Source organism: Anomalospiza imberbis, chromosome 21 (genome assembly GCF_031753505.1).
Source record: "Anomalospiza imberbis isolate Cuckoo-Finch-1a 21T00152 chromosome 21, ASM3175350v1, whole genome shotgun sequence".
NCBI classification, from domain to species: domain Eukaryota; kingdom Metazoa; phylum Chordata; class Aves; order Passeriformes; family Viduidae; genus Anomalospiza; species Anomalospiza imberbis.
In genome coordinates, this window is record NC_089701.1 from 431,273 (window position 1) to 456,560 (window position 25,288).

The following is a 25,288-nucleotide window of genomic DNA, read 5'->3' on the forward strand; positions in this document are numbered from 1 at the left end:
CTTGCTATGATAATTTTTTTTTTCTTTATTGTGGAAATCTGCCCAGACAGAACTTCTTGCAGAAAGAAAATGAAGATCTGTGCTCTAAAATCAAGACATCTTTCTTTCTGATCTCCCATGGCCTGGACTGGCATGTAGCTTATGTCCAGCAGAGCTTCAGAATAACATCTCAGGTCCTAGTGGGACAGACCGGAATCTCAAGAAAACTGCTGGCTTTTCATCTCTTTTGCCTCCATCTCTGAGAAGCATGACAGCATGTCTGCCTGCAGCACACCTGACAGTACACGACAGCAAGCACTGTGCCAGGGCATGGCAGCTTACCAAGCAAAACTCTCAGTGAAAGAAACACCCAAATGCTTTGGAGAGCTCAAAGAGCTACCACAGAACAGTGGATTTCAGTCTGGGTCATGGGTGAAGGCTCAAATGTACACACCTGCCTTAAGGAGGTACCAGACAGCTTTCTGGGGAACATGCTGCCGCACTTTAAAAGCGTAACTCTGAAATGACCTATGAATCAAGACTCTAAAGGACATAAGCAATTTCCACCCATGTGATACAATGACCTTTGTACACAAAATGGACCTTGGAACTCCTCTCTGCTGTCTCCTTTGAAATTCCAGCTCCCACTAGTTACTGTAATCCTGTAAAGCTATCTGCAGTGTAGAAAATACCTAGTGCAAAAATACATGTACACAAAATAGGCAAAAGCACAAAGGGACCCGAGGAGAATGTGCTGTCCCCTGGCAACAGCCTGGCCCAGTCTGTGAGCCTCAGCAGCAGGAGCACAATTCACACTGGGTGCTGTGCTTTCGGAGGGAATGTCAGGAGTGCAAAGTTCTCGGTTTCATCACTGTCTGGCTGCTTTGTTGCTTAACAACACCTCTTTTTATCCAGAGAAATCCAGCAAGTTAGCTGTCAGTACAGCACTACTGGTATATGAAAGTCTGCACAGTAGCACATCTGTTGATACACACACAGAAATTTTGCCTGTAACACAGGGAGAACAGCCTGGACAGACACCACAGCCCAGCAGTGCTGCTCCCATCAGTCACCACAAGATGAGCAGGCTGCTGTGCACGCTCATGTCAGCTGCGTAACTGGATTCAAGAAAATAAAAAAACAAGAACCAGTACTTCAAACCACGAACAGACTGATCCTGGAGATGAGCAAAACCTGTTTCCCTTCTGAAGTCTGTAGAGACACTTCTCCCTCCCTCTGGTTAAGGAGAACAATCGGCCTGGCTGCAGCTCTGGCTCACCCTTCTGAGCTGACCCACATGTATGTGTTGGAAGCCACAACATCCTGCATAGTTTAAAGCAAAGGAAAGGTACAGCTTGCTGTTTCCCTTCCTCTGCAGGCATTTCCTTTCTTCTGGCTTCTTCACCCATTTTTCTTTACACAACAACAGGCAAAGGAACTTCCAGTAGGCAAATACTTCAACAAACAGCACATTCCCTTATCAGATGGTGACACAACCATTCCATGCCAATGCAGCACCCTGGTCTTGGTTTCCCAGGCAAGGTCAGTAACCACAAGACATGCAGCATCAAGCAGAAGGAGCTGGAATGCAGAAAACCTACCTTGGCAGGTTGGGAGCGGGCGTTGAAGCTGGTGCCTGGGCGGGAGGAGCCGCAGGCTGCGCGGAGTCGTGGTTGCGCGGCACTCTGCCCATCCGATACCAGATACCCATGCTGTTCAGCTCCCTGGAAACAACACACAGCACCAATGCTGATGCTGCGCACACGCACGAGCATCAGGCACTGACGTGTTTCACCAACACCTTGGGCAGTGAGAACAAGTGTAATTAAAAAAAAAGGAGGGGTGAGTTAATTCCTACATCAAACTCAGTAACATTTGCACTCACTTGGACTTTTCCAATGATAAGCTTCACCTCTTACAAGCTGCTGCTTGGTAATTACAGGAGCACAGGGCCCTCGCTTTGGTGTAACTGCACTCCTGACAACAGCCTGGGAGTGAGTGGTACTTACCCTATGAACGTGTACTGCGGAGGGGCTTGCTTGGATCTCCCCAGGATTCGGATATCGCAGATCGCTGCCTCTGTAGAATCTCGAGGGATGAACTTAATGCACAGCCTCTTCTTTCTGAAAGCTACTTCTTCTGCAAAAGCAACCCAAAATACAGGGTGGGGTTTATGCAAGATTAGAGTATAAATGTTATTCATAGTCTCTCCAGGTATTAGGCGGGTAATTATGGCAGAACTGGTGCCAAAGAACAGACATATGTCAACAAACCAGTCAGTGCAGTGCCATTCAGAGGGGAATGCTCTATCAGATGTGATGTTGGCACTGCAATAACCAGCTCTCCTCCAGCCTGCTGCAGAGATCAGTTCCCACGTGTGCCTGGTGCTGCCCCACAGCACAGAACAGCAGGTGACTCTGCCAGTTCCGCTTGCCTCTCGCTCTCCCTTGCTCTTTCCCAGGTAATGTTTGCCTCACTGGCCTGGAGAGCCATATCTAAACATTCCTCCCACAAGCACTGCCTCTAGGAACATACCTGGAAGCTTCTAATACAACCAGTCAGTTCATTCTGCTACGTGCTTCCAACCAGCCACTTCCAACCCACTGTGAGGAGGAGCAGGCAGAGCCTGCCATGCAGAGAGCTTGAGCGTAAGAGCTGTCTGTCCAAATCTCACACATCCCAAGTGTTAGTGCCATCTCCTGATCAAGTCAGCAGAAATGATACTCCCACCATGTTTGCCCCGGTTCTTTGCAAGGACAAACCAGATTTACAAAGCAGTAACTGCCAGAACCTCCCACGAGGCAGCTGTGCTGCTCTGACCTGTGCTCTGAGGGTGGATGAACACACTGCACAGCCCTTTCTGCTACGTGTCATAGAGCAATTGTTTCCATGTAATCCATTGTGAAAAACTCAAGCCCATCACAGCTAAGGCTTATCTGTATAATGAATTCACAGATCTTCAGGCTGTTTACCAGCACGCAGACACAATCCGCAGCCAGTGCTGGTGCTGTCTGTGACCACAGCTGGCACTGGCACACAGACACGGATTTGCAGTGCTTGGAAAACAATGCTCCATCTCACCCTAAGGAATCTCAGGGTGAGCAAGGTGAGGTTCCTGTTTGGATGCAGGCACTTGGAAAGCAGGACAGAAGTCTACTGAAATACTGAAAATCTAAAGAGCAGACGCTGAATGAAAATCTGGAAACAACCAGCAACTACAAACAAGTGCCTGCAAAATAAAAACCCTTCATCTTAATGTGAACAAATATCTCCCAACTTAAAATATGCTGTCACTTCAACAGATGGCAAGCAGCCCTGTCTCCATAGGCTCCTCCTGTTTCATAATCCACACCTTGGGAAACAGCAATCCATTCCAGCCTCTGAAATGTGCTGCTGCACTAGCACAAATAACCATACAGACAGTGTGAGGTGTGCCAACAGAGCATCTGTGCATGCAGCCAGCAGTTACAGTGGTGTGTTTAGAGATGGTAAATACCTGCGTCCCTGAAGTCTAGTCTTCCCCTGCTTTGAAAAAGTAGGGCTTCTGTTTGAAGTCCCTAAAACTCATTTTAGGAGTCTAGGGTTTAAGGCTTCCTGAAAATCTCAAGACCTACTAAGGAGTGCTATATTAAATGTATTAACTGCGAGTCAGCTGCCATTTTGAGGAACACAGAGACACCTGTAACCATAAATCTAACTCTGAACAAAATCAGTGCCTCTTATTTGACTTTCTCTGCAAGTACAAAGCTGGCTACTTGCTTTTGTCTATGTTCTCTTTCTCACCACTTCCTTAGTACAGGCAGTGCCTCTGCTTTAAAGACGTCACAGTCACAACCCAATGCATTTCAAATGACAAAGCCCCCTTCCACCTTTCCACCAGGACTTTCACAGAAGTTGAAGCAGCACACAGTAAGGTTCAGCACTCCCAAGGGGTCAGCAAGGTAAGCCAACAATTCTACCTCATACCACATGTGCCCAAGAATTTTCCAGAAGCAGAGGGTGACCTGGGAGAATAGTCTTCAGAGTCTTTCACTTCCAGGCCACAGGTTCCAATCAGAACCAGATCACAGTGACTGAAAAACCATCCTCATGTGCTGCAGCCCCAGATGAATGACTCCCTGCACAGCAGGTTCATGTAACCCCTTTCTGCTCACTCCTAGGCTGGATTTCATCACGGACATGCACTGACCAGCCCTTCTGTGATGAGCAGCTGCGCGCCAGGCACCAGCGCCAGTCCTGCCATCCTCTCACGCTCCACTCCCACAGGCCTTGTCCCCTGCCAGCCCAGTGCCCTCGGCGCCTGCAGCACAACACAGGCCTGCCACCAGACGTGGCTCCAGCTGCTGCTGGCACAAGTCCCAGGGGAGCTGAACACACTGTTTGGGAACTGCTCACTTACACGTTGCAGTGAAGCAATTCTACCTTGCAGAAACGAGCATGATATTCCCCCTGGACACTGCACTTGTGCCTTGTGTCAGCAAGCACAAACATAGCTGACACCCCTCAGTACTTCCTGGCAGGACAGGAGCCCTTGTTTTCCCACAGCAGGAGATGTACAGTGGGTAAGTACAAACCCACTTCCTTTCAGTGCCTTTCTGAATACTCCTTGGCACAGCAGCTCTGCTCCTGCTAGGCCCAGTCCACTCTTCAGATTAAAAAAAGAAACTCTCCCTTCCTGCCCCAGAGACATGGGACTCTAGCAGGTGAGTGAAGACAGACAGGCAGCCCCATTAAACAGCCTGAGCAGGACAAGAAAACCAAAGGCTGTTTTATTGCAGCCCAGAGCTGCCCCTAAATGTGCACATGCCACCCCAGAGAGCAGAAATGCCAGGAGCAAACCTCTGCCTGGGACACGGCCCTCCATGGCCCGGGACACGGCCCTCCATGGCCCGGGACACGGCCCTCCATGGCCAGGACCCTCCATGGCCTGGGACACAGCCTCCATGGCCAGACCACACAAGCACTGGCAGAGTGGGAGTGAGGAACAGATGTGAACTTACGTGTATCAATGGTCTCCTGGATGGGCATGAAGCCTACAGGTAAAGTGTCCTTGATATCAATGAGCTTCATGTCGACCAAGACGTTGCCTAAATGACTCTTTGGAGAGAGAAAAGAAACAGCAGATTATGACAATGTCACCAAATTAAACCCCAGATCTTCCCACCTGCTGAAGCCTGAGATGCCTTGTCATTGTATCTGAGCACAACTTTAGAAATGGTAAGAACGTACCAAGGCAACCCTTGCATGTGTCCTCTCAGCAGGAACCAAACAAGGACTGACTAGGAGATACCAGACAACTTTCAGCAATTAAAAGTCTAACACCTCATCCACTGCCACACTTCCGCATCTTTGGAAGCACAGCCAAATTCTTCCTTTTGTAGGCACAGCAGCCCAAAGTACTACTTTCACCAACCCATCCACTGAGCAGGTCGCCTCAGTTCTTACACACTCTACAAGAGCAACATGACATTTCCATGCCAGTAACAGCAAAAAGCATTACAGGATGATGGCTTATGCACACGGAGCCAAAGTTACTACATGCATTAGCTAATTAGTACTGAATAGACAGGGTTCTAGCTCCAAATGCAGCACACTCCAGAAGCACAGGCCATTTGGAACAACAAACTTCATTTAGAGTCCATATGAATTCTGAACTCATGCCTTGTCCTATTAATCAAGGCTTGAAGAGCTCAGAGCCCAATTCAGAGTGACAGCCTCCACAATGGTTTAGAGACCAGATTTTCTTTGTGGTTTTTGATAAAACCAGCACTGCTGCCAATAATCTGGGGCCACATATAAAAGAAGAAAACATTTTAGGTACTGCACAGCCTTTATAAAAAGAAACACAACACAGAACAATTAAAATTTAATCCCAAGATATCAAACTGTGTCATTGAGTTTTACTGTTACTGGTTGCAAAGTACCTCCTTTAGTTTTTATCTGGCAAGAGTTTTCCAGACAAACCTGTACTCTCTGATTATTTCACTGAACTTCTTACAAAATATTTAAATTTGCAGGCTCTGAAATAAGGGGAGGTCAGGTGTGAGTTTATTTTTGGAAGGTCCTGCATTTTATGGTCAGCTCCTCACCAGAAGGGTCAGCAGACCTGCAGCCCTGTCCCACCAGTCACAAGTGCGGCACACATCCTCTGCTCACGTGAAGAGGTCAAAGCCAGGCAGCCCCCACATACCTCTGACCTCCCATGTCCAGGGAATTTTGGAGCAAGCAATGCTGGATGCTGCCAAGCCTGAATGTGTCAGTTAACATGGTCCTGGCACAGCAAACAGCAGACAAGGTAGTTGCTGCTGATTCATCTTTCATGTTTTATTTATTTCAGCTGTCTGTGTGTTACATCAGTGGCAACTTTCTGCTGAACCACCAATCACTCCTCAGTCAGCAGCAAGAGAGGTGTCTCCAATGAGCTTGTTAGCTGCTGGAGCCCTGGGAGTCAGCTCTGCCACGTGCACAGGAGAAAAAGGGACAGAGCCCCCCAGCCTGTGAGACCCAGCATCCAGGAACTCCCCACACTCAGACACAGCAATGTCAGATGCTGTAAACTGTGGAGAGTGATGATTCTGCTAAACAGGCACTGCAGACTGACTCTGCTCCAACCCAGATACCTGAAGTGCATTAACTCTACTAACTACAACATTGTTCTTCAGGAGAAAAGAGTTCCCAGCATTTTGCTAAACACAAAAGGAACCCCCAAATGGTAAAACTTCCAACCCAAAGTGCAGCAACACATCAGTGTCCAGGGGAGAGAGAGGAGCCTCTCACCTCCCTTCCTCCCAGATGAGGGAACTGAGGCCCCTTAGCCCCAGATGCCCCCATCAGAGAAGCACATCATATATCCCATGTAGCCAAGAGGACTGAGGGAAGGGGAAACTTTTGCTTTAATTTATGCCTCATCAATATGAAGAAGGTACTCCCAAACCACGGTGACCCCAGGGTTCCAGCCAAAAGTCCAACAGGCACCACCTGCGGGTATTTACACCATCTCTGCAGCCAGCAGCTGCTCCTGTCCTATAATTATTTCTGACAAGTTCACATTTCAGGTAGCCACAGATAAACCTAATACTCAAATCAGCACAAACCTATTTAATAGCCTTCCTGCCTATTCCAGGGCTGCTATTCCTGCAACTGCACATTCTTCAGGATGAAAAGCACAATTACTATCCATCCACCCCGGGAAGTGGTATTTCCCATAGCTCTGGAGCTTTACTTTCATCTAGACGCAGGCAGGGAAGCGGATGGAGTAAAGGTCAAACGCTGGGAACTGGCAACCCCCAGCTCTACTGCCAGGACCCGTGAGCAGCCCCTGAAGCTGCCATCACTTTTCTGCTCCCGTCACGGTGAAAGCACAAGTACAAAATGGTACTTCCAGACCCTGCCAGTTGAGTGGCCGAGAATTTCCAAAGCGCGACCAAAAGCAGGATTACCCACTAGATGGAGTGCATTCATTGCAGAAGTCAACAGTTCCTCTAGAAAAAAGAAAGTTTTCACAGTAGCCTCAACCAAAACCACAGCAGAATGCACGAAGCTCTTGCTGCACACAGTCTCCTCTCCTCCACAGAAAGTGTGGGCAGACAACTGCTGCTAATCACGAAGTAACTCATACTTAATAGTCAGACCAGATTACAAGAATGTGGTAGCATATGCACAACGTGGGCACATTTTCAAGAATCAGCACCAAAACCGACAAAGAAAGCAAGCTAATCCTGCAATAAAATATCTGTGATGGCCCAGGATTCAGAAACCAACATTTCCTTCACCACCACTGCCTACATTGTTTGTTTCTTGAGGAATTTGGGTTAGACATCAATCAGGACCATGAGTGTGCAGCACCCATTGCTGCAGCAGGTAATGAGGGTGAGAGGCTGCTAAAATGCAAACGCTCCCTTTTGTTCTTCTTTTATTGCAGAAGATTTTGTCAGCAATTTCTTTCCATGAGAAACACACACAAAATGCAAATATTCTGCCATTGCACTTTGCTTCCTTACTCACCTGAACTCAGCAGAACGCCTGCTTGAATTATAATTGGCTCCATAAAATGAATCATCATATGGGTAAGCGCATACCAGGCACAGATGCAAATCAGGCAGACACTCAACAAATGGACTTACATTTTCTTTCGAAAATGATCTGGTGAAGCACAGGTACCGTGTGACCTTGGATTTAAACAAGCCATCTTTCCACAGGTCAGCATCCAAGCCATCTGCTGTTTGTGCAACCTGCAAAGAAGAGACAAGGGAGAGAGGAGACATGTGAGCCAAGATAAAGTTAATACATGTGCAGTACTTCTTCCTCAAACCTCTCCTAATTAACAGTAGCCCAAACTTTCACAGCATCTCATTAGTTTCTTTGCAAGGTGCAGTCCAAAGAACTTTCAACAGGAGGTATAAAAATAAGTTCTAAAAATTCTGTCTCTCAGGAGACCCTTGATTAAAGATGCTCTGACAAAGGCTACTGTAATGAGGAAACTGCAACTTCAGTTACAGTCTCCAAACAATAGTTTGGAAAAGTCAGCACATTGAGGCATTCATTACCACCCTACACGCAAGGGCACACCAGGCGTGCTGCGAGGGTCCATGAAGACAGAGTACCGAAACTGACCCATCTCAGGACTACTGTGATGGAAAGCCATCAAGGAATTCTGGCTCCCAGGTCGAAAAGCTGCTTCCAAGCAGGCTGGGGAATCCCTGGTCACTGGTGGATTTTAGCAGCAGCGCTGCATGCGAGAACACACCCTGCAAATATCCCTCTCCAATGCAACCCTGCATCCAGCCAAAATGACATCACACAGTGGTGCTGGGTAAGGAAACAGACCCTGGACCCTCCACAGGACAGACAGCATGATGTGCACGAGAATATCTCACTTCTAGCTGATTCAAGGAGTGGGCAGGAGGCAGCACCATGTACTGGGGAAGGGCTCTACTCTCAGCAGCTGAGCACTCACCACACACAGAGCAAGATGGTAAGAGCCCTGGCTCCAAAACGTTTGTTGTCAAGTAAGAGAGGGGGCAAGAAGGCAAACACAAGGAGAAGGGTAGAAGAAACAAGATTACCCCATCAGACTATCACCCAACTGGCATCTCCAGCAGGAGACTTCAGCGCGGTCTAAGCTCCAGAGAAGCTGAACTTCTGCCTAATGCCTCTCAGACGGGGCAAACTTCTCCACAGCGGCTCTTGTAATCACACCAAGCCAGCCCTTGGCCCCAGAGCAGCCTGATAACAAAGAGCTGACACTTGTCACTTTTGCACCCATGTTTAGTTGAGCAGAGACTGCGCACAGGAAGCAAGAGCTGTGTGCTGACAAGGCCTCCAATTACCCCGAGTGCAGCAGATAGACAAGAGACAGTCTGATCAAAGCAGCAAAGTGCACTGACTGCTCCCTGAATTTTGGCAACTGCTGCTCACAAGCCCCAGATCAGGTCAAGCCATTGTACAACACGCACAGCTTTTGTGTTCAGGCTCTGCAAAGAAACGTGCCTGATTTTTAAACAGCTGCATTTTAGAATAGGATTTCGGTGAAATTTTTTGCTTATCTGAATTCTTTGAATTAAAATCTTTCCTGAACTGATAGTTTAGGAATATGTAAAATCTACATGCATCTTCCTCTGTGATGGGTAAGTCAGTTCTGGTGAAAAGATATTCAGGAAACTGTCTGGGAAAACTGGTGGCATATAGGGATGGTCAACTTGAACTCCAAGCCAGGACAATGCAAGCATGAATGAACTTGTTAGAAAACACATGGGGAAAGAAAACAGAGCCATATAAATAGGAAACTTCTTGCATCACCTGCTGGGCTCCTGCAAGCAAGGAGAAGCCCCAGCAAATCTCAAAGCAGAGCTGTGCCTGATCAGCACGCCCTCAGGACAGGAGCCAAGTGGGAAAGGCCACAGCAGACCTGGCCAGCAGGACAGGCACTCCAGAGCCCCAGCTTGCCCAGTCTTTCCTTGGCTGAGAGGCAAGGAACGTGCGAGACAGAGGATCTGGCACCTGGCACTGAGCACGCAGCGCCCCAGGCACAGGAAATGGTCCTTCTCCTCATGAGGCTGGGGGGAGACACTCCTCACCCGTGTGCTACAAACAGATGGACCTGACAGAGTGCCACCCGCCAAGGAAGTGACACCCAGTACGTACAGGGTGATCTGCTGCTGCACGGCAGTCAGAATGGGGTTACTGCCACCACAGTCAGGTCTTCGGCAAGCGGGTCCTTTAAACCTCCTGCCCCACAGGCTGATCTGCCCCTCTGGCAAACTCAGGGCTGCTCCTGCTGGGTCTGCAGCTTGCTCAGGCACTGCCCCAGAGCAAACCCCACCATGGAGCTGGTGTTCAGCCTGCAGCAAAGAACACAGCTGCACAGCAGCCACACCTCCCTCCTGTCCCAGGCTCCTGCCTCCTACCTCTCCTCCCCACCCAGACACTCAGTCTTGCCAGTTTGGTTGGATTTTCAGGAATCTAAGTTCAGACATACTGTATATTTTGGCAAAATCAAGTCTTTGGTGCTTTAGCTGTGAAAAGGCCTGGCCAGTTATTCCAAGTGCCAGTAGTGCATTTGTTTTCTAAGCAGCCACAAAGGCAATAGAGATTATGGAGTAAGTAAAGTACTTCAGAGGAAAAAAGGCCTCTGTCCCTTTTGCCAAGACACCCCCCCAGGCACTGGTGCCTGCCATCTCCAGCTGGGCAGTAGGCTGAGCCCTGTGAACCTGTGAAATGGACCTGGACATCTCTAGGCATTTAATTTACACCTGGCATGAAGCACCCGCGTTCCTGGAGATTTCTTTAAAAGAGAACAAAAGAGAAAATGAAGTTGTTAATTGAAGGATAAAAATGAGAGGGAAACTGGCAATGCCTATAAATGACATAGGTGTCTCAGAAAGAGCTGGTTACTTCATTGCAAAACTTGAAACCATCAGAAACTACATGAGGAAATACTTTCCCATGCAACTCTGAATCCACCTGTAGAACTGAATGCTGCAAGATGCAATAGTGACACACAAAGCCATTGGATCCCTAAGGAGACTACAACATCCCAAGAAACACTGCTGTTAATGGTTCCCAAAAGATGAGTGTGGTTCTCCTTTCCAGGGTGCAGTTTACACCTCTTACTATGAGGGCTCTAGGGAGCACACTTCTGGGATGCAGCTGCCACAGCTGCCTTCCTCAAGGCTTTACAGCAATCAGCTGTCAGTGCCTCATTAAGGAAATTGCATACCTGCAGAAACACAGATCCCAAGACCACCCAGGTCTGCACACTGCCCATGTCTCAGACCACGATTTCTCTGCTGTGCTGAGCACTGCAGTTGTGCACATTTAGCTTTTGGGGGGCCAGACCAGGTTCCAGAGAAGACATGAAGAAGTGACAACCCGGCATACCACACAATGCTTCAGTGCACTGACTCACAGACTAGCCACCTTCAGAAACACCCAGGCAAGAGCAGCACACTCGTGCATGCCACTGTCCCCTGTCACGTCAGTGTGGCACCCAGCATGGCCCCTTGACAGCAGGTGCTGCACGGGGTTCAGGACACCAAGGGTGGCTGGCAGCACCCAGGCACACTGCTGACGTGGTAAGCTGATGTGGTAAGCTGATGTGGCAGCCGTGCTGGGGGAGGACAGCAGAACAGCAGGCACTGCCCCACGCCCGCTCCAAGGGCAGACAGTGCTCCTTGTGAACAGACAGTGAGGCAGCAGAGCCAGAGCAAAGGCAGCTCCTCACTGTGCCCTGAGGAGACAGCGACCCACATTCACCAGCATTACACCACCACCATAATTGGATTACACCACAGGAAGACTCTTTTATCTTGTTTAGTTTAAACTGCGTTAGCGCTCCAACTCCCCATTAAGCCACAGGCAGGCTATCTGGGGTGAGCGTGCTCTCTGCCCAGCCATTTAGGCAAAATGCAATTCTGTTATCACAAGTCTCACACTGTCCCGTGCTTCTTTATCAGGGCAAGCAGCTAATTACACAGCCTGGCTCACACAGGTAATGAGCACTTGGAAAAACACAGTAAATGTAAAAACCTCCCTGGTCTTTAAGGAGCCTTTTCACAATGCCCCCCTTGTGTCCTTACTTCAGCCTGATCCATTTTCTTTCTTCACACTGAACAAGGTATGAAATCATCCAGAGCTGAAGAGGCATGAGCAAAGCCTCAAGTCAGCTGGCTTCCACTCCTACCACACAAGCTGTGTGGCTCTGGAAACCCACAGTGTAATGTAGCACAGTTGGAGCAGGACACATAGAAAGGCAAGCAGATGAACTACAGACCAAATCTTTCTCTGTAGATCTCTGCAAGGTCAGTATTTTATATTTCACAGTTCGGGACACTGATCTATGAGTAGAAACATCTTGCTTTTGGTCACACAGCAACTAATCCAAGGAACAAGCAGCTGTTGAACAGCGACCTCCCTTTATCTGTTCACACATTCATCTACGCTGTACCCAGCTGCCTTTTCCTGCTGCCAGTCTCCTGCCAAACCTTAGTTTAGAGGTTTGCATTCTGCCTGTCAAACTCATCCTTGCAATTTCAGCTGGATGCAAAACTCTTTGATTCCCTTTCTGGAGCTTCTCATCATCACTGTGCAGTGCTGATATGTGGGATTAAACAGCTGATGCGGGATTCATTTATTTAGAGATATAATTTGTACAATACTTAGGACTTCTTCAGGATGAATGTTACTAGGATTATTAAATTTGCTTGCCATAGTGGCCAGCTGTTTCAGTAAACCCCTCCTCTAGGAAATTAAGCTCCTCTGGAGTGGCAAAGATGAAGTGGCACATTTGCACCCACAACCCTCTGGTGAAGGAAAGCACCAAGTGCCGTGCGCTGAAAAGTGGGCAGCTGGCTACCGAATGACTCCTCACAGCACAGCTCTAAGACAGGTTCTCTCTGAAAGAGATGCTGCTCCCAGCAAAGTAAAGGCTCATTAGTGCGGAACCAAAGCATCACCTGTAGCAGCTCAAACAGCTCTACTTACAACGTCATATCCAGTGGGTGCTCGGCTGCGGGACGCGAGCACACCAACGCCTGTGATGGGATCCATCGGCAGGTCAGGCAAGGCATCGGTGAGGTCTCGCACCTCAGGCATTATGGACTGATCCTGGAAGAAAGGAGCAGAATTAAAGGGCTGCTGGGCACCACACCCCAGCAGAAGCCAGAGAACCAAGAGCACACATGCATGCCACAGTGCCTGTGCTGACACACCACAGACGGCCAAGGTAAATACAGGATTAGGCCAGACACACCTTCTGCACTTTAATTTGCTTTTGATAAGAGAGTATACTTGTGCAATGCCAAATAGGTTTGAAATTTGTGCTGGCAGCCTCTGAGACTCGTTTTGTTGCTTCCGTGGGCTGGTCTCCATCTAGCAATGACAGGAAAACCAAAGCTCAATCCCTTCTCTTCCAAAAAGAGAGCAAATTTCATCCCCAAGTCAGGTTGGTTGAAGCAGCTCTGTCATTTTAAACAGCAAAAAATCTGCTCCTAATGGCTTTAGGGGGAGGTTCCCCATCCACTATGGGTGTTAAGACATGCTGGGGGTTCCCCCATGAGTCCTCAGTCCCATCACACGCCCCTCAGCCAGACTGATTTCAAGGAGCAGCACAGATGTCTCTGGCGCTGGATGCAGAACCGCACTGGCTGCAGGGAGCCTCCACATCAGGGAACACAGAGGAAGCACAGGGTGGGCTGGCACAAAGCAGAGAGGCCTTGAGGAGGCCTGAGCATCTTCCAGAAGAGACACACCACCAAGAACATCAAGGGAGGGAGATATGCAAAAAGGACAGAAGCAGGTAAGACCAACTAATTTCGGAGGGATGCTGCTGCAGGAAGCAGGAGGAGAGGACAAGAAAGGGGCTGAAACAACCGAAGTGAAGGATGGGGAAAGGTGCCACTGCCTCAGCATGTGGTCTCCTGCAGAGGCAGTCAGTTAAAGCAAGTCTTCTCTGGCTTTCAGGCAGGAATGCCCCAGGAAACCACCCCCCACGAACCCCAAGACAAAGGGCAGTGCTTTGTGTAAACAAGCATCACTGCTGCAGAGCCAGACAAGCCGTGAACCAGAGCTGCCTAATTCAATTCCCTCCTCAGAGCAATCAAACCCCAGCATTTCTAGGCCATTTAGATGGCTGGTTACTTACTGCTTCTAGAAAGGCAGAGGTGAGTACTGGTGCCAGTGGGACCTGGGTTTACACTTCACAATGCCCAGTCTGAACAAACATCGTGCTGCAGGCAATAAAAAAGAGCAAGTCTGGGCCCTAAGTAAATAATAATAATGTCACATGAACAGCCAGACTACTTGAGGAGTCCAAAAGAGGTGCTAGTGACCAGTAATGGTGCAAACACCATTGCTGATGAACCAAAGGCAGAGAGCTCTGCTTTAGCACCAGTGTGCTGGACACACTTCCAGCACACAGAGCAAAGCGAAGCCTCTTCACTCCCAAAGCAGCTCAAACCTTCGAGCATGACGGTAAGTGCAGCCTGAGCCCCAGGGGCTCACCCTCCTCTCCCAGCAGGCTCCCTGTCCTCAGGGTGGGTGAGGAGCACAGGACCCTGCTGCAGGAATGCCGGAGGCACTGGCACAGCCACGACAGACCCTGTGCCAATGCTTGTGCCACCCCACAGCTCATCCAGAGGCCTCGCAAGTAATGCAGAACCTCAAACATGCAGCATGGAAGAAACATAATGTGAATTTAACAAAGAGCTTACAATCTGTTCTTCATGAAAGTTTTCTGAAACTTCAAGTCACTCAATAGTGTGGTGACTTATTACTACATATTGGGAGGAGGTGGGAGGTAATGAATGCTGACGTAAGCTTCTCTTAGGCCATTCTGAACTGAAATCCAGGTAAGTGATGATATTCCCCGGCATGCTAAGAACACACACAGCAGGTTCCCACACAGCTGCAGCGGCACTGCAGGGAAGCAGATCTGCTCACATGGTGCCTCTGCGCTCCACCAAGCACACCCTGATGGAGCGCCTGCTGCTGAGCGCTGCCCAGTCTCACCATGCTGCAGGGAGGCCCGGCTGCCCAGCAGGAACCTGAGCAGCTGCCAGCTCAGCCTGGACAAGGCTGAGGACGAGGGGCGCCGGGGCACCAGCACAGGAGGGGGGGTGGGTGCTCCAACCCGAAGTGTGGTGCCTCCCCCTCAGCCCGCAGGCACCCTGTCCTCAACGAAGGAAGAAGGACACCTTTGTGGGAGCCATTTACAGCCCTGCTCTCACGGCAGGGGGAGGGGAAACAGCATCAATCCTCACTTTGTGCCTCTTACACAAAGCCCCTCTATGGCGGCAGCGCTGGTTGTAGAGCTGTGCGCCTGGCAATGGGACTGTCCGCCTGGCCGTGGGGCTGTGCGCCTGGCAATGGGACTGTCCGCCTGGCCGTGGGACTGTCCGCCTGGCCGTGGGACTGTCCGCCTGGCCGTGGGACTGTCCTCCTGGCCGTGGGGCTGTCCGCCTGGCCATGGGACTGTCCTCCTGGCCGTGGGACTGTCCGCCTGGCCGTGGGACTGTCCGCCTGGCCATAGGACTGTCCGCCTGGCCGTGGGGCTGTGCGCCTAGCCGTGGGGCTGTGCGCCTGGCCATGGGGCTGTGCTCCTGGCCTGGCCATGGGACTGTCCGCCTGGCCGTGGGGCTGTCCGCCTGGCCGTGGGGCTGTCCGCCTGGCCTGGCCATGAGGCTGTGCACCTGGCCATGGGGCTGTCCGCTTGGCTGTGCTCCTGGCCTGGCCGTGGGGCTGTCCTCCTGGCCGTGGGGCTGTCCGCCTGGCTGTGGGGCTGTGCTCCTGGCCTGGCCGTGGGGCTGTGCACCTGGCCGTGGCGCTGTCCTCCTGCCCGTGGGACTGTCCTCCTGGCCGTGGGGCTGTCCTCCTGGCCGTGGGGCTGTGCGCCTGGCTGTGGTGGACGCCACAGGGTAACACGGCACAGCACCAGTGTAGGGCCCTGAGCAGCACCTGCTGCAGCAAGGGCCACCAAGCTGCCCCTGCCCAGCGAACCCAGCACCTTCCTCTGCCCCGTGCCTGCAGCCAACAGGGATGGCAGGCACAGCACCCGCCCAGCAAGCAAACCTGCTGTGGCCACTGCAGCACGGCCACGCTCTGCCACACCAGGCAGAGCGAGCTCTGGGCAGCTGCCTGCTGTGCAGGTGGCACTGAGGATGCATCTGGAACAGATATGGAGCAGCAGAAGTCAGTTGCACACTGGGATAAATGTTTTTGTGAACTCTGCACAGGTCAGAGGGGAGTCTCTGGCTGGGCAATCACAAAGAGGATTAGTTAAACTGCACTTCTCCGTGAGAGTGTCAACAAAGTTTGGTTTCTCTTCTATTGCGCCTTTTAACTTAAAAATGAAAAAATAAACAGTCAAAGAGGAGATTAAATTAAGGAGCAGGATTCTATAAATACTTCTATTAGGCAGTTTGTTATTTTAATTCTCTTTAGCAACGTGAGTTTGACCTGCATACCACCTCCCACCACAGTGCCCAGCACTCAGCCCAGGATATGGCCCATCAGCATCCTGCAGTAAGCTGCCTGTGCCTACTTCACTGCAGGGCTATTCCGGGAACAGGCCAAAACAATGAGAAGAACATTTTTCCCTTTAGCTGGGAGCTGGAAGTTGCTCTCAGCTGTGGGGCAGCATCCAGTCCCCAGCACACCCCAGCAGCCAAAGGAAGCCGGATGTGAGCTCTGGGGCACGAAGAAGCTTCAGAACACTGTGGGGCTGCCCAGACAAAGCCAGTGGGGAAAGAACGTGTCTCCAACCAAAGTCCCTGCACATCCTGGCAGCACCAACCCCAAGCAGCACGCAGCAGAGGAGGGTGGGATGGCTGCAGGTCAGATGGACAGGATGCACTCTTGGACAACCAGCCACCATGCTGCTGGCTCTATCCCGAATGCTTCCCAACCCTTGAACCAGACATGCCTCAAGGCAGGAGGCGTAGTGTACCAGGGATCTTGATGCCCAGCTGTAGCAGAGCCCTTCTGGGACTCCACTGGTTTCTGGCACAGCCTTCTTCCCACAAGCCATGCCCACAGTCACACATACCCTGTCTGCCAGCACTGCCAAGTCTGTCTGTTTATAGCCTTTTTGCTTGTTCTCTCCCATTTCCTTGTTAGCTCATCCGCCTTTATTAGTTTATCCTAGGCATATTTTTCTGCTGGCTCCACTGAGGAGGTGACTGACCACACACACTGCTGGGCTCTGGCTGGGATACATATACAGCAGAAGTACCCGCTTTCAGAAATGAATGCGTTATTGTGAGTTTCTAGACCATTTTCTGCTCTCACTGTTCCTTTTCAACAAGTTCAGCAAGTTCAAGAGCTGGTGGGTATATGACCAGATCAGGCCTTTCAATGTGTTTGCTACAGAAACATCATGCTGCCAGCAAAGCGGGTCAAGCTCTGAAGTTAAATAGCCAAGGACTTAGACAGAGAATGGTGTTATTGTTTCTCCCTCCAACTACAAGCCCTGCACTTTGACACTGGCTTGCTCTTCCCACAGGCAGAAAGGTATGAGCTCAGGCAAAACTGGAAAAAAAACCAACTACCTCACGGCGTCCCTGCAGTCTGTGGGAAATGGTCCCCTAAACCAAGCAGACATGCTGCTCAAAGCCTGGTCTGCCTGCTTGGCCTGTCCTCCATCCCTGCAGGAAGGCACTGCTGGCACACCGTGCTGCCCCGCAGCCACAGCCACGCTGCCCTGCAGCCCCATTGCCCCGCAGCTGCAGCCCCGCTGCCCCGCAGCTGCAGCCACGCTGCCCCGCAGCCGCAGCCATGCTGCCCATCAGCCCCACTGCCCCGCAGCTGCAGCCCCACTGCCCCGCAGCCACGCTGCCCCGCAGCCACGCTGCCCCGCAGCCGCAGCTCTCCCGCACGCCCGCGCACCGGACACGGCCCCAGCCAGCCTTCTATTTCTGTTCAGGGAACACGACATCGTCTCCATCAGAAAAACAGGAACCCGCAGCAGCCATCAGCATCGGGGCTTTGGAGGCCACCATCACAAACAGGAAGAATTTCAGTTTCACATTTCACCACCATCGAAGGTATGCCTGGAATCACCACTGCACACAGCCTCCTTTATGAGACAGTTGCCCTGCACCAGCTGCAGAACCTACGCTTTGTGACTGAATGGGATGGAAACAGGAACTTAAGTGAACAGAATGAGCAAAATCGAGACCATGTATTGCTTCACAGCACTTCTAACTATGGATACATATTTCTGAAGTGTCCTGTTTCAAACCAAAATAGGTTTCCATACACAGATGACCTTGCACCAGGGCAGCAAAACTGAAATGACATTGAGTTCAGTTATTTCTATCTTGGCAGAGGTATGAACAGGTCCCTGAGGGTTACCGGCACCCTTAAGCCCAGGATTCACTTTGTCAGAGATGCACGTGGTACAAGAGTGAGATGTTGTCTGTTTTTTCTCACACCTCCAGAAGTCAAGTTATGCCTTCGTCTAGAAGGGAAGGCCATCTCAGCTACAAATTATAGGGATGACACTACCAACATGCTGCACAACACACAGGTTCCCTTAAAAAACAGATTAGCATGTTCTCACTCAGTTAAAATACAAAATGGAGAAACCCAAGCTTTAGCTCGAGCAGCTACACACCTGCTGATACACAGCCTGGTTTCAGTGTTAGTGTGACCAAGCTGAGAATGCCCCAGCTCTGGGAACCTGCAGACAACACTGAAGATTGGTTGACCTTTGAAAATCGCTCCAGAAACCTCAGAGAAAGCTTGCAAGCCTCCGTGATGCAGGGCACGAGTACTTAAAGCACAGGCAACTCTGTGTCGCTGCTCCAGCCAGGCTGTAAGAAGTCAGCCACTGCCACACCTTCAGCCATGCACTGAGCACAGGTAAGAAACGGGCAGTCAGGTAGGCCCATGCTACAAACGCAGCAAAAGACCACATGAAACAGAGGGGGGCTTTGTTATTTCCTGTAACCGTCACCAAGAAGAATTTACAGTAAATTCCGGAGCAGGTCAAGGTCACCGGGGCTGTACCCCAGGGCTGGTACCCGAGGCCGCTCCTGCAGCTAGCCCAGCCTCGGAGGAGCTGCCGGCTCTCACGGAGGCCAGCGGGGCGCTCCAGCCCCGGCCCGGGCGCGAGGTCCCCGTACACGGCCGGCCCCGACAGCCCCCGGCAAGCCCCGGCCCGGGGGGCTCGGCCCGCCCGCCCCGCCCGGCGCCGCGGCCGCGTGAGCGCCCCCGCCCGCTCCCGCCGCGCCGGGCCGGCCCCGCCGGGCCGCCTCCGCAGGGGCCGCGGGAGGCCGGCGGGCCCGGCCCGGCCCGGCCGCGGGGCCGCGGCGGCTGCAGGGACACTTAACTGTTGCCCGTGCGGCGGGCGGCGGGTCGCGGCTCCCCCGGCGCAGGCAGAAGCAGCTCCTCATCGCCCGGCGGAGCCGGCGCGGCGCGGCCCGGCGGGAGGAGCGGCGGCGGGGGAGCGGCCTGCGGGCCCGGGCGGAGCGGCGCGGGGCGGGGAGCGGAGCGGCGCGGACGCCGGGCAGGCCCAGGCCCGGGGCTCGGGCTCCCGCCGCCGCTCCGCGCCCACCGCGGCCGGACCGCGGCGCGCAGGGCCCAGATCCCGCCCCGCCCGGCCCGGCCCCCGCGCCGCCCCGCGACCCCCGCCCCGAGCCCCGCAGCCCGGCCCGGCCCACGGGACACTCACCGCGGCTGCCGCGCAGCGCTGCCTCCTGCCGCTCCGCCCGGCCCGGCCCCGCCCGCGGCCCCGGGCACCGGGCACGGCCCCGCGGGGCCCGGGGCCACACCTCGCCAAAACCCCCCTTCCTCGGAACTGGGCAGTGCCCGGCCGAGCTCCCCAGCGCGCTCCGACCAGCCTCCCGACCCGGAGCAGACGGGAAGTGCCCGGTGGAAATGGCTGAATATTGTGATTTGGACAATGTAACCTCCTTAACCTCCTTCCTCCTTCCGAAACGGGCTGCATCCAGAAGATGGGCAGCAGCTGCTGTGGGCTGAGGAAGGGCAAATGCTGTCAAGCAAGCTGGTTATCTTCTCAAGAAGTCCCCGAGGTTGGGAGGGATGAGTGGTTTCAGGACCTACTTCAATTCATTAAGATATTTGATGCTCTGTCTAACCATGGCCTGGAAGACAAAGATATGGTCCAAAGTAGTCAGGGTTTGCCCGGCTGGCTGGGTGACCAGCAGACTTCGGGTCCACTCACAGCACAGAAAACATCCTGAATAGAGGGTCTGCAAAGGTCTGGTTCTACTCAACCTTAACACGTGCCAGTGTTGAAACTGACAACACACTCATTGAATTAGCAGGTGATGTGAATCGCAGCATATCGTGAGACAGCAGCATGGTCCATAGCCATCATTACATGAACCAATCCTGCAGCTGTCCTGCGCTGGCTTTTGAGCACCTTACCTGAGGCAAGGTCAACAACAATCGTCTGGAGAGCAGCAAGATGGGTGTAGGGGCTGACAGCAGCAGCCTTCAGTGCAAGACAGAGTTGGAGCTGCTAATCTAAAGCAAAAGAAAAAAATCCTGGGGTGAAGAATGAAATAAGGGAGGGAAGGAAACTCTTTAATGTGTATGTGAATTAAAGAGAAGGGCAGAAACCTGTTCCCCTTTGTGAGAGGCTGAGTAGTGAAGTATGTGAAGTGCAGCAAGAGATTCTGTGAAGATAATGGTGAAAACTCCAATACCAAAGAGTTAAGAATAGCTTGGAGAATTTTTGTTAATGGTCAAGTCTCAAGCCATCGAAAACTCTTATCAGATATTATTCAGTCATTCCCTCGGAGCAGATGGTCTCCCCTATTCTTTATAGATCCGGTTTATTCTATTTTCCATGACACCAGTGTTTTCTTTGTGTGGGGAACTTGGCCTTTGTGACTTAGAAGAGGAGAAGGATTTCACTCAGACACCCAAATTTCCTCCCATTGACTAAATCAGGTACCATGTGGCAGGGTGGTGCATTTACCAGAGGGTCCATGTCCATGGTCATAGGGCTTTTCCTTGTCTGATATTTTGCCTTTAACTAAAATACTAATTCCCTTTTTTTTCCTCCCTCCCCCATTGTCTTTTTGCTTGATTTGGTCATCTTTTGAGGAGTTCTGTTCAGCCTGTTCTTTTCTCACCTAGATAATGGTTTGTGTCTTCCATCCTATTTGGACTGTCTCTACATTGCTTTGGCCAATCTGAGCCAAGCAGGAGTGGTTGAGCCAAGAGCCTTTCTCTTTCCTTTCGTGGGTGTCTGCAGGCTGGTTTTGCACCTCTCTGGCTCTCTCTGAGGTGGACAGGAGCTCGGTTGACCAGGCGTTTCCCACTGGCCCAGCCGTGACTGGGCTGTCGGTGCTGATGTGCCTGCAGGGCTCAGGACCAGGGGAGCTCTTGGGTTTGATCCTCAGGGCTGTTTCAGCTCCTTGCTCTTCATCCTGGTGTGGTCAGACTTACTACCAAGCAAAACACTATGAGCTGTGATTAGTCAGTGTTTGAGAGGTTTGTCTGGAACGCAAGGTACGCATTAGTGGTTTTGTGTTCCTGTCCATAAAGCAAACAACAGAAACTGGAGTCCTGCTTCATCCTGGACACAATCCTGGGCTGGGACCAAGCCTTCCTCCTGTTCTGACTGGTGCTTCTCTCCAGTAAAGCGTTTTAGACTGGTAATAAGTATTTTGAACAGCAACTCCGTTCTCTCCCTGTTTGACCAAGGCTCTCTGGCTCTTACTGAGTACAGCCCTGATGGCTGTTAGTGGCTTCTGCATCCAAAGATTAAAAAAAAAAAAAAAAAATATATATATATATATTTTGAGTGATAAGGAATACAATGCATTTTTTTTTTTATTTGGAGAGTAATTTAGAGAGAAGAAAAGATGATGCCTGGTGGAAATGAGAAATATATGTCCCATACATAATATATGCCCCAAATGTCCTATTACAAATACAAGAAGATTTCCTGAACTGGAGAAGTTGTTACACATTACAGTGTGCTAATGCTCCCCCATGGAGATGCTGATACTGAGAGAGTCTTTAGTGTAATAATATTAAAAATCCGAGAGTTTCAATAAGATCCTCCCTGCTACAATGGTGGTAGGGAATGAATTGATTCCAAAGGAAGACTCTAATTGCTGCTTAGTATCCACAAAATATTCAAAGATTCACTGCAAGCATACATCCCAATGTGTCTGTGGCATGATCTGCAATAACGTGTTTTCCAGAGAGAGTCACTTCCCAGCACGGTTTAGCTGCTGCCCTGGAGTGACTGGAGCCAGCCCAGGGCAATGCTGGCACCTCTGCCCGCAGGCACCTTTAAACCTCGGCAGGTTTGGTGGCTGGGAAAAGCCCTATTGTTCTCTTCCACGGGGCACTGCACGGGCTCTGAATCAGCAAATACTGGGTGTTGGGTGCATGAATCATAGCTACACTGCAGTTGGTTAATCTATCTGTGTAAAGTTACTCAAAAGCATAAATATTTGCAAGTATAATGCTTTCCTATGAATATTTTACATCCATCTTTTTCAAGATCCATTTATTTACTCCTCTTTATTTCAGAACATGTCTTTTCTCATGAGTTCTGCAGTCCTGTACATGCTGTCCAGTTCATATCAGTGTCATCTTTTCAGGACACCTAATAGGGGGAATTTTGGTCAGTCTGTGGCTGAACAAATATGGCTTGCTTATCCCTGGGTGGATGGCTGCCAGGAGTGCAATAGTACTGCACATTCCGTGTTTTCCATGCTTGTCTTTGGAGGAAAATAAGCCCAGAGTTTCATTTCATGCTGGAGTTGCTGCAGGTCACAGCTCAGCTGCTGCCTGGTTTTAAGGTTTCTTGAAGGTAGGCTTAACCTGCTGCCTCTAATTTGGTGCACCAAAATATCTCTTTGCAGTCAGAACTTCCCTTCTATATTTCTAGTTTACACCTTGATTATTCTAAAAACAAAGTGAGGAGGTCCTAATCTCCTTTAACTCAGACACCCACTCTGAAACAGAGGAAGCAATTTTCAAAAAGCAGTTTCTTGATCTATTTCCCATTAACTTTCCTATCCCATAGCTGTTACTAAGCACTAGACAAGTTGTCACATATGTATTTCAGTTATGATGTACAGGACACCAACGTACAGCAATCCTACCAGAGATAACTGATTTATGTAGCACCCAGTGGTGGCTTTGGCCAGGACAGGGGTTCAGCCCCTAAAGAGGTTCAGGGCATCCCTCACCTGAAGGGATGGTCCAGGAGGAGAGACTGTCACCAGCTGCCTCCACAACAAGGGAAGCAGGGCCCAAAGCATCCCGTGACCTGCCAGGGTCACAGGGAGCCTCTGGCTGCGGGTGCACAGGCACTGGCACTGTTTAGTGGTACAGGGATGAAATCTGGCCTCGTGAGTCCTGTTTCAAGGCCCCACAGCCAGGACCAGCCCTGTTTGTTCTGTGGAGACACCCTGGGACTAAAGCACAGCTGCTGTTCCACCAAATGGAGGGCAGAGAGAACGCCGTGCGGCTAATTACCAAGGAGAGCCACGCATCCAGATCCTCAGATTATGAGTAATGGCCACAGCACGATGGAAACCTTTGCTTGAACAATTTTGAATGATGAACACATTTGAGGAAATAATGTTTTCTTTGCAGGCCTCCTCTGATGAAATGCTACTGCTTGCTTTGCTTTCTCACACTTGGGGTGGGTGCTGTCCCCACAGCACCCAGCCACCCGCTGCTTGCTGCCAGTCCATGGCCTTCCCTGTGGATATGTGCAGGGGAAACCCATGGACGTGGCTGCCAGGGCTGCAAAGCTGCTGTTCCAGGAACACGCTGGCAGCAGACAGCATTCCAGTGCTGGGTGTTTGCACAAAGGAATTCCAGGGAGTCAGTTAATAGGTGACCATTTGGCAGTGTTACTGGGAAGTTTGTCACAGTTCAGCTGCCTCTGTAAGACTTTGTTTAGGTGCAGCCCCTTCTCCATTTAGCTATGCAGGACCTCAGTTCTGGTCTTCCAGCTCCTGAAAGCAGGGCCACAGGCAGCACCCCTTGTTCCTTTTAAACCAAAAGAAGTAATTCACACACTGGTTGAACTGCAGCAGCCAGGGATTTTGCACCCCTATCTAGCCCCAAGCTGTTCCCCTGTGCAGCAGCACCAGGGAATGCCAGGGGCCCCATTCCCTCCTTCAAGAGCACAGTGACTCCCTCCATGGCAATTCCCAGGCCAGCTGGCATCTTTAGACACTGCTGTTTGGCTCCTTGGCTACTGCTGCTTGTGCATATTAGTACCCCAGCAAGTTTCCCATCCATCTGACAGGACCCGGTGTGGATAACGATGCCAAAGTCGGTCGTAACTGGGCAATTACTGTATCACTAGGAGACCAGAAAAACTGCAATCCCAACATCCTTAATGAAGGGTCATTGGGAACAGCAAGATGTTCCCCATTCTCACCTGGCTGTCCCCAAACAGAAGGTCACTGACCCAAGGGCATCACAACACCCTTGGGCAAGGGCAGAAACCAGTCTGATCAATCCTACAGCTGAGAAATTTCAATTTCTTATGGCCAGAGATGGGGGTACGAGCTCAGAAATGGGGTCTTCATGAGATAACCTAAATCCACCATGGCCAGCTGTCCCATCCAGCCCCACATATTGCTGTCTTCATCTCCTAAGTGACAGTAAACACCATCCATATTACAGTGACACTGGCAGAAAAGCTGCTGTGGGTTTGCCTCCTGCTTTATGCTTTTCAGGCAGAGGCCAGCAGCAAGAGATCAAAAACTGTTTTTCTGTTGCTTCAGAGCCGTGTGGGCTCAATGAGCCAACAAACCCTGCGGCGCCACGGCCCGTGCTGCTTAGCGCCCGAGCAGTAAATTACTGACAGGACGTGCAGCTGAACCTGCAGCGCTCCTGACCCACACACTGCCAGCACTAAACCTGGAAGGCACCAGTCTCCAAAATGCCACATTGGCTGAAATATTCATGTTGCAAATACAGATGGTATAAAAACCTCCAGTGGGGTTACAACCTGCACATTGGCATGTGTCAGCTCCAGTGCCACGAGCAGATGAGTCACAGCCGCTTTATTCAATTCACCGGCAATGGCAAAGAGGGGAGCAGGGTGTTGAATGGGCTTTGGTGACACCAGCTCCTTGCATACATTACTGATTCCAAGAGAAGCCTCTCCCTGCTCTGGCACAGCATTGACACCGCTCTCACCATTGCCCTGCTGGAAGCCAGGCAAGCCTGCGGCATCATTTCCATGACAGAAGGTGCAAGAGCAAACGGGCATTGATCCTGAATAACGGATCCAACAGTGTCAGGGACAGGCCTCTCCTGTTCCTGGAGAATGTGGAACCCCTGAGAAGGCAGG

At 51.1% G+C, this 25,288-nt stretch overlaps 1 protein-coding gene and 1 long non-coding RNA gene across 8 annotated transcripts in view; one reads left to right on the plus strand and one right to left on the minus strand.

Moving 5' to 3' along the window:
- Positions 1–19,557, minus strand: part of MVB12B (multivesicular body subunit 12B) — a 54,427-nt gene extending 34,870 nt beyond the window's left edge. For 2 of the 7 annotated variants that reach the window (XM_068210869.1, XM_068210870.1), the window contains exons 1-6: positions 19,308–19,556; positions 12,961–13,083; positions 8,103–8,210; positions 4,980–5,076; positions 1,989–2,118; positions 1,581–1,703 (exon numbers count right to left, since the gene is read on the minus strand). In XM_068210869.1, the coding sequence (XP_068066970.1) occupies positions 1,581–1,703; positions 1,989–2,118; positions 4,980–5,076; positions 8,103–8,210; positions 12,961–13,083; positions 19,308–19,370 (644 nt within the window). In that variant the 5' untranslated portion in view covers positions 19,371–19,556. Of the gene's footprint in view, positions 1–1,580; positions 1,704–1,988; positions 2,119–4,979; positions 5,077–8,102; positions 8,211–12,056; positions 12,087–12,960; positions 13,084–13,228; positions 14,090–14,119; positions 14,237–19,307 lie in introns of those variants that run through there. The other 5 variants (XM_068210873.1, XM_068210871.1, XM_068210874.1 and 2 more) reach the window with 5 other exon arrangements.
- LOC137486017 (uncharacterized) lies at positions 675–5,151 on the plus strand. The gene is made up of 2 exons (XR_011005550.1): positions 675–1,327; positions 1,409–5,151. It is a non-coding gene; the product is annotated as an uncharacterized lncRNA (long non-coding RNA).
- Positions 19,558–25,288: the final 5,731 nt, after the last annotated feature.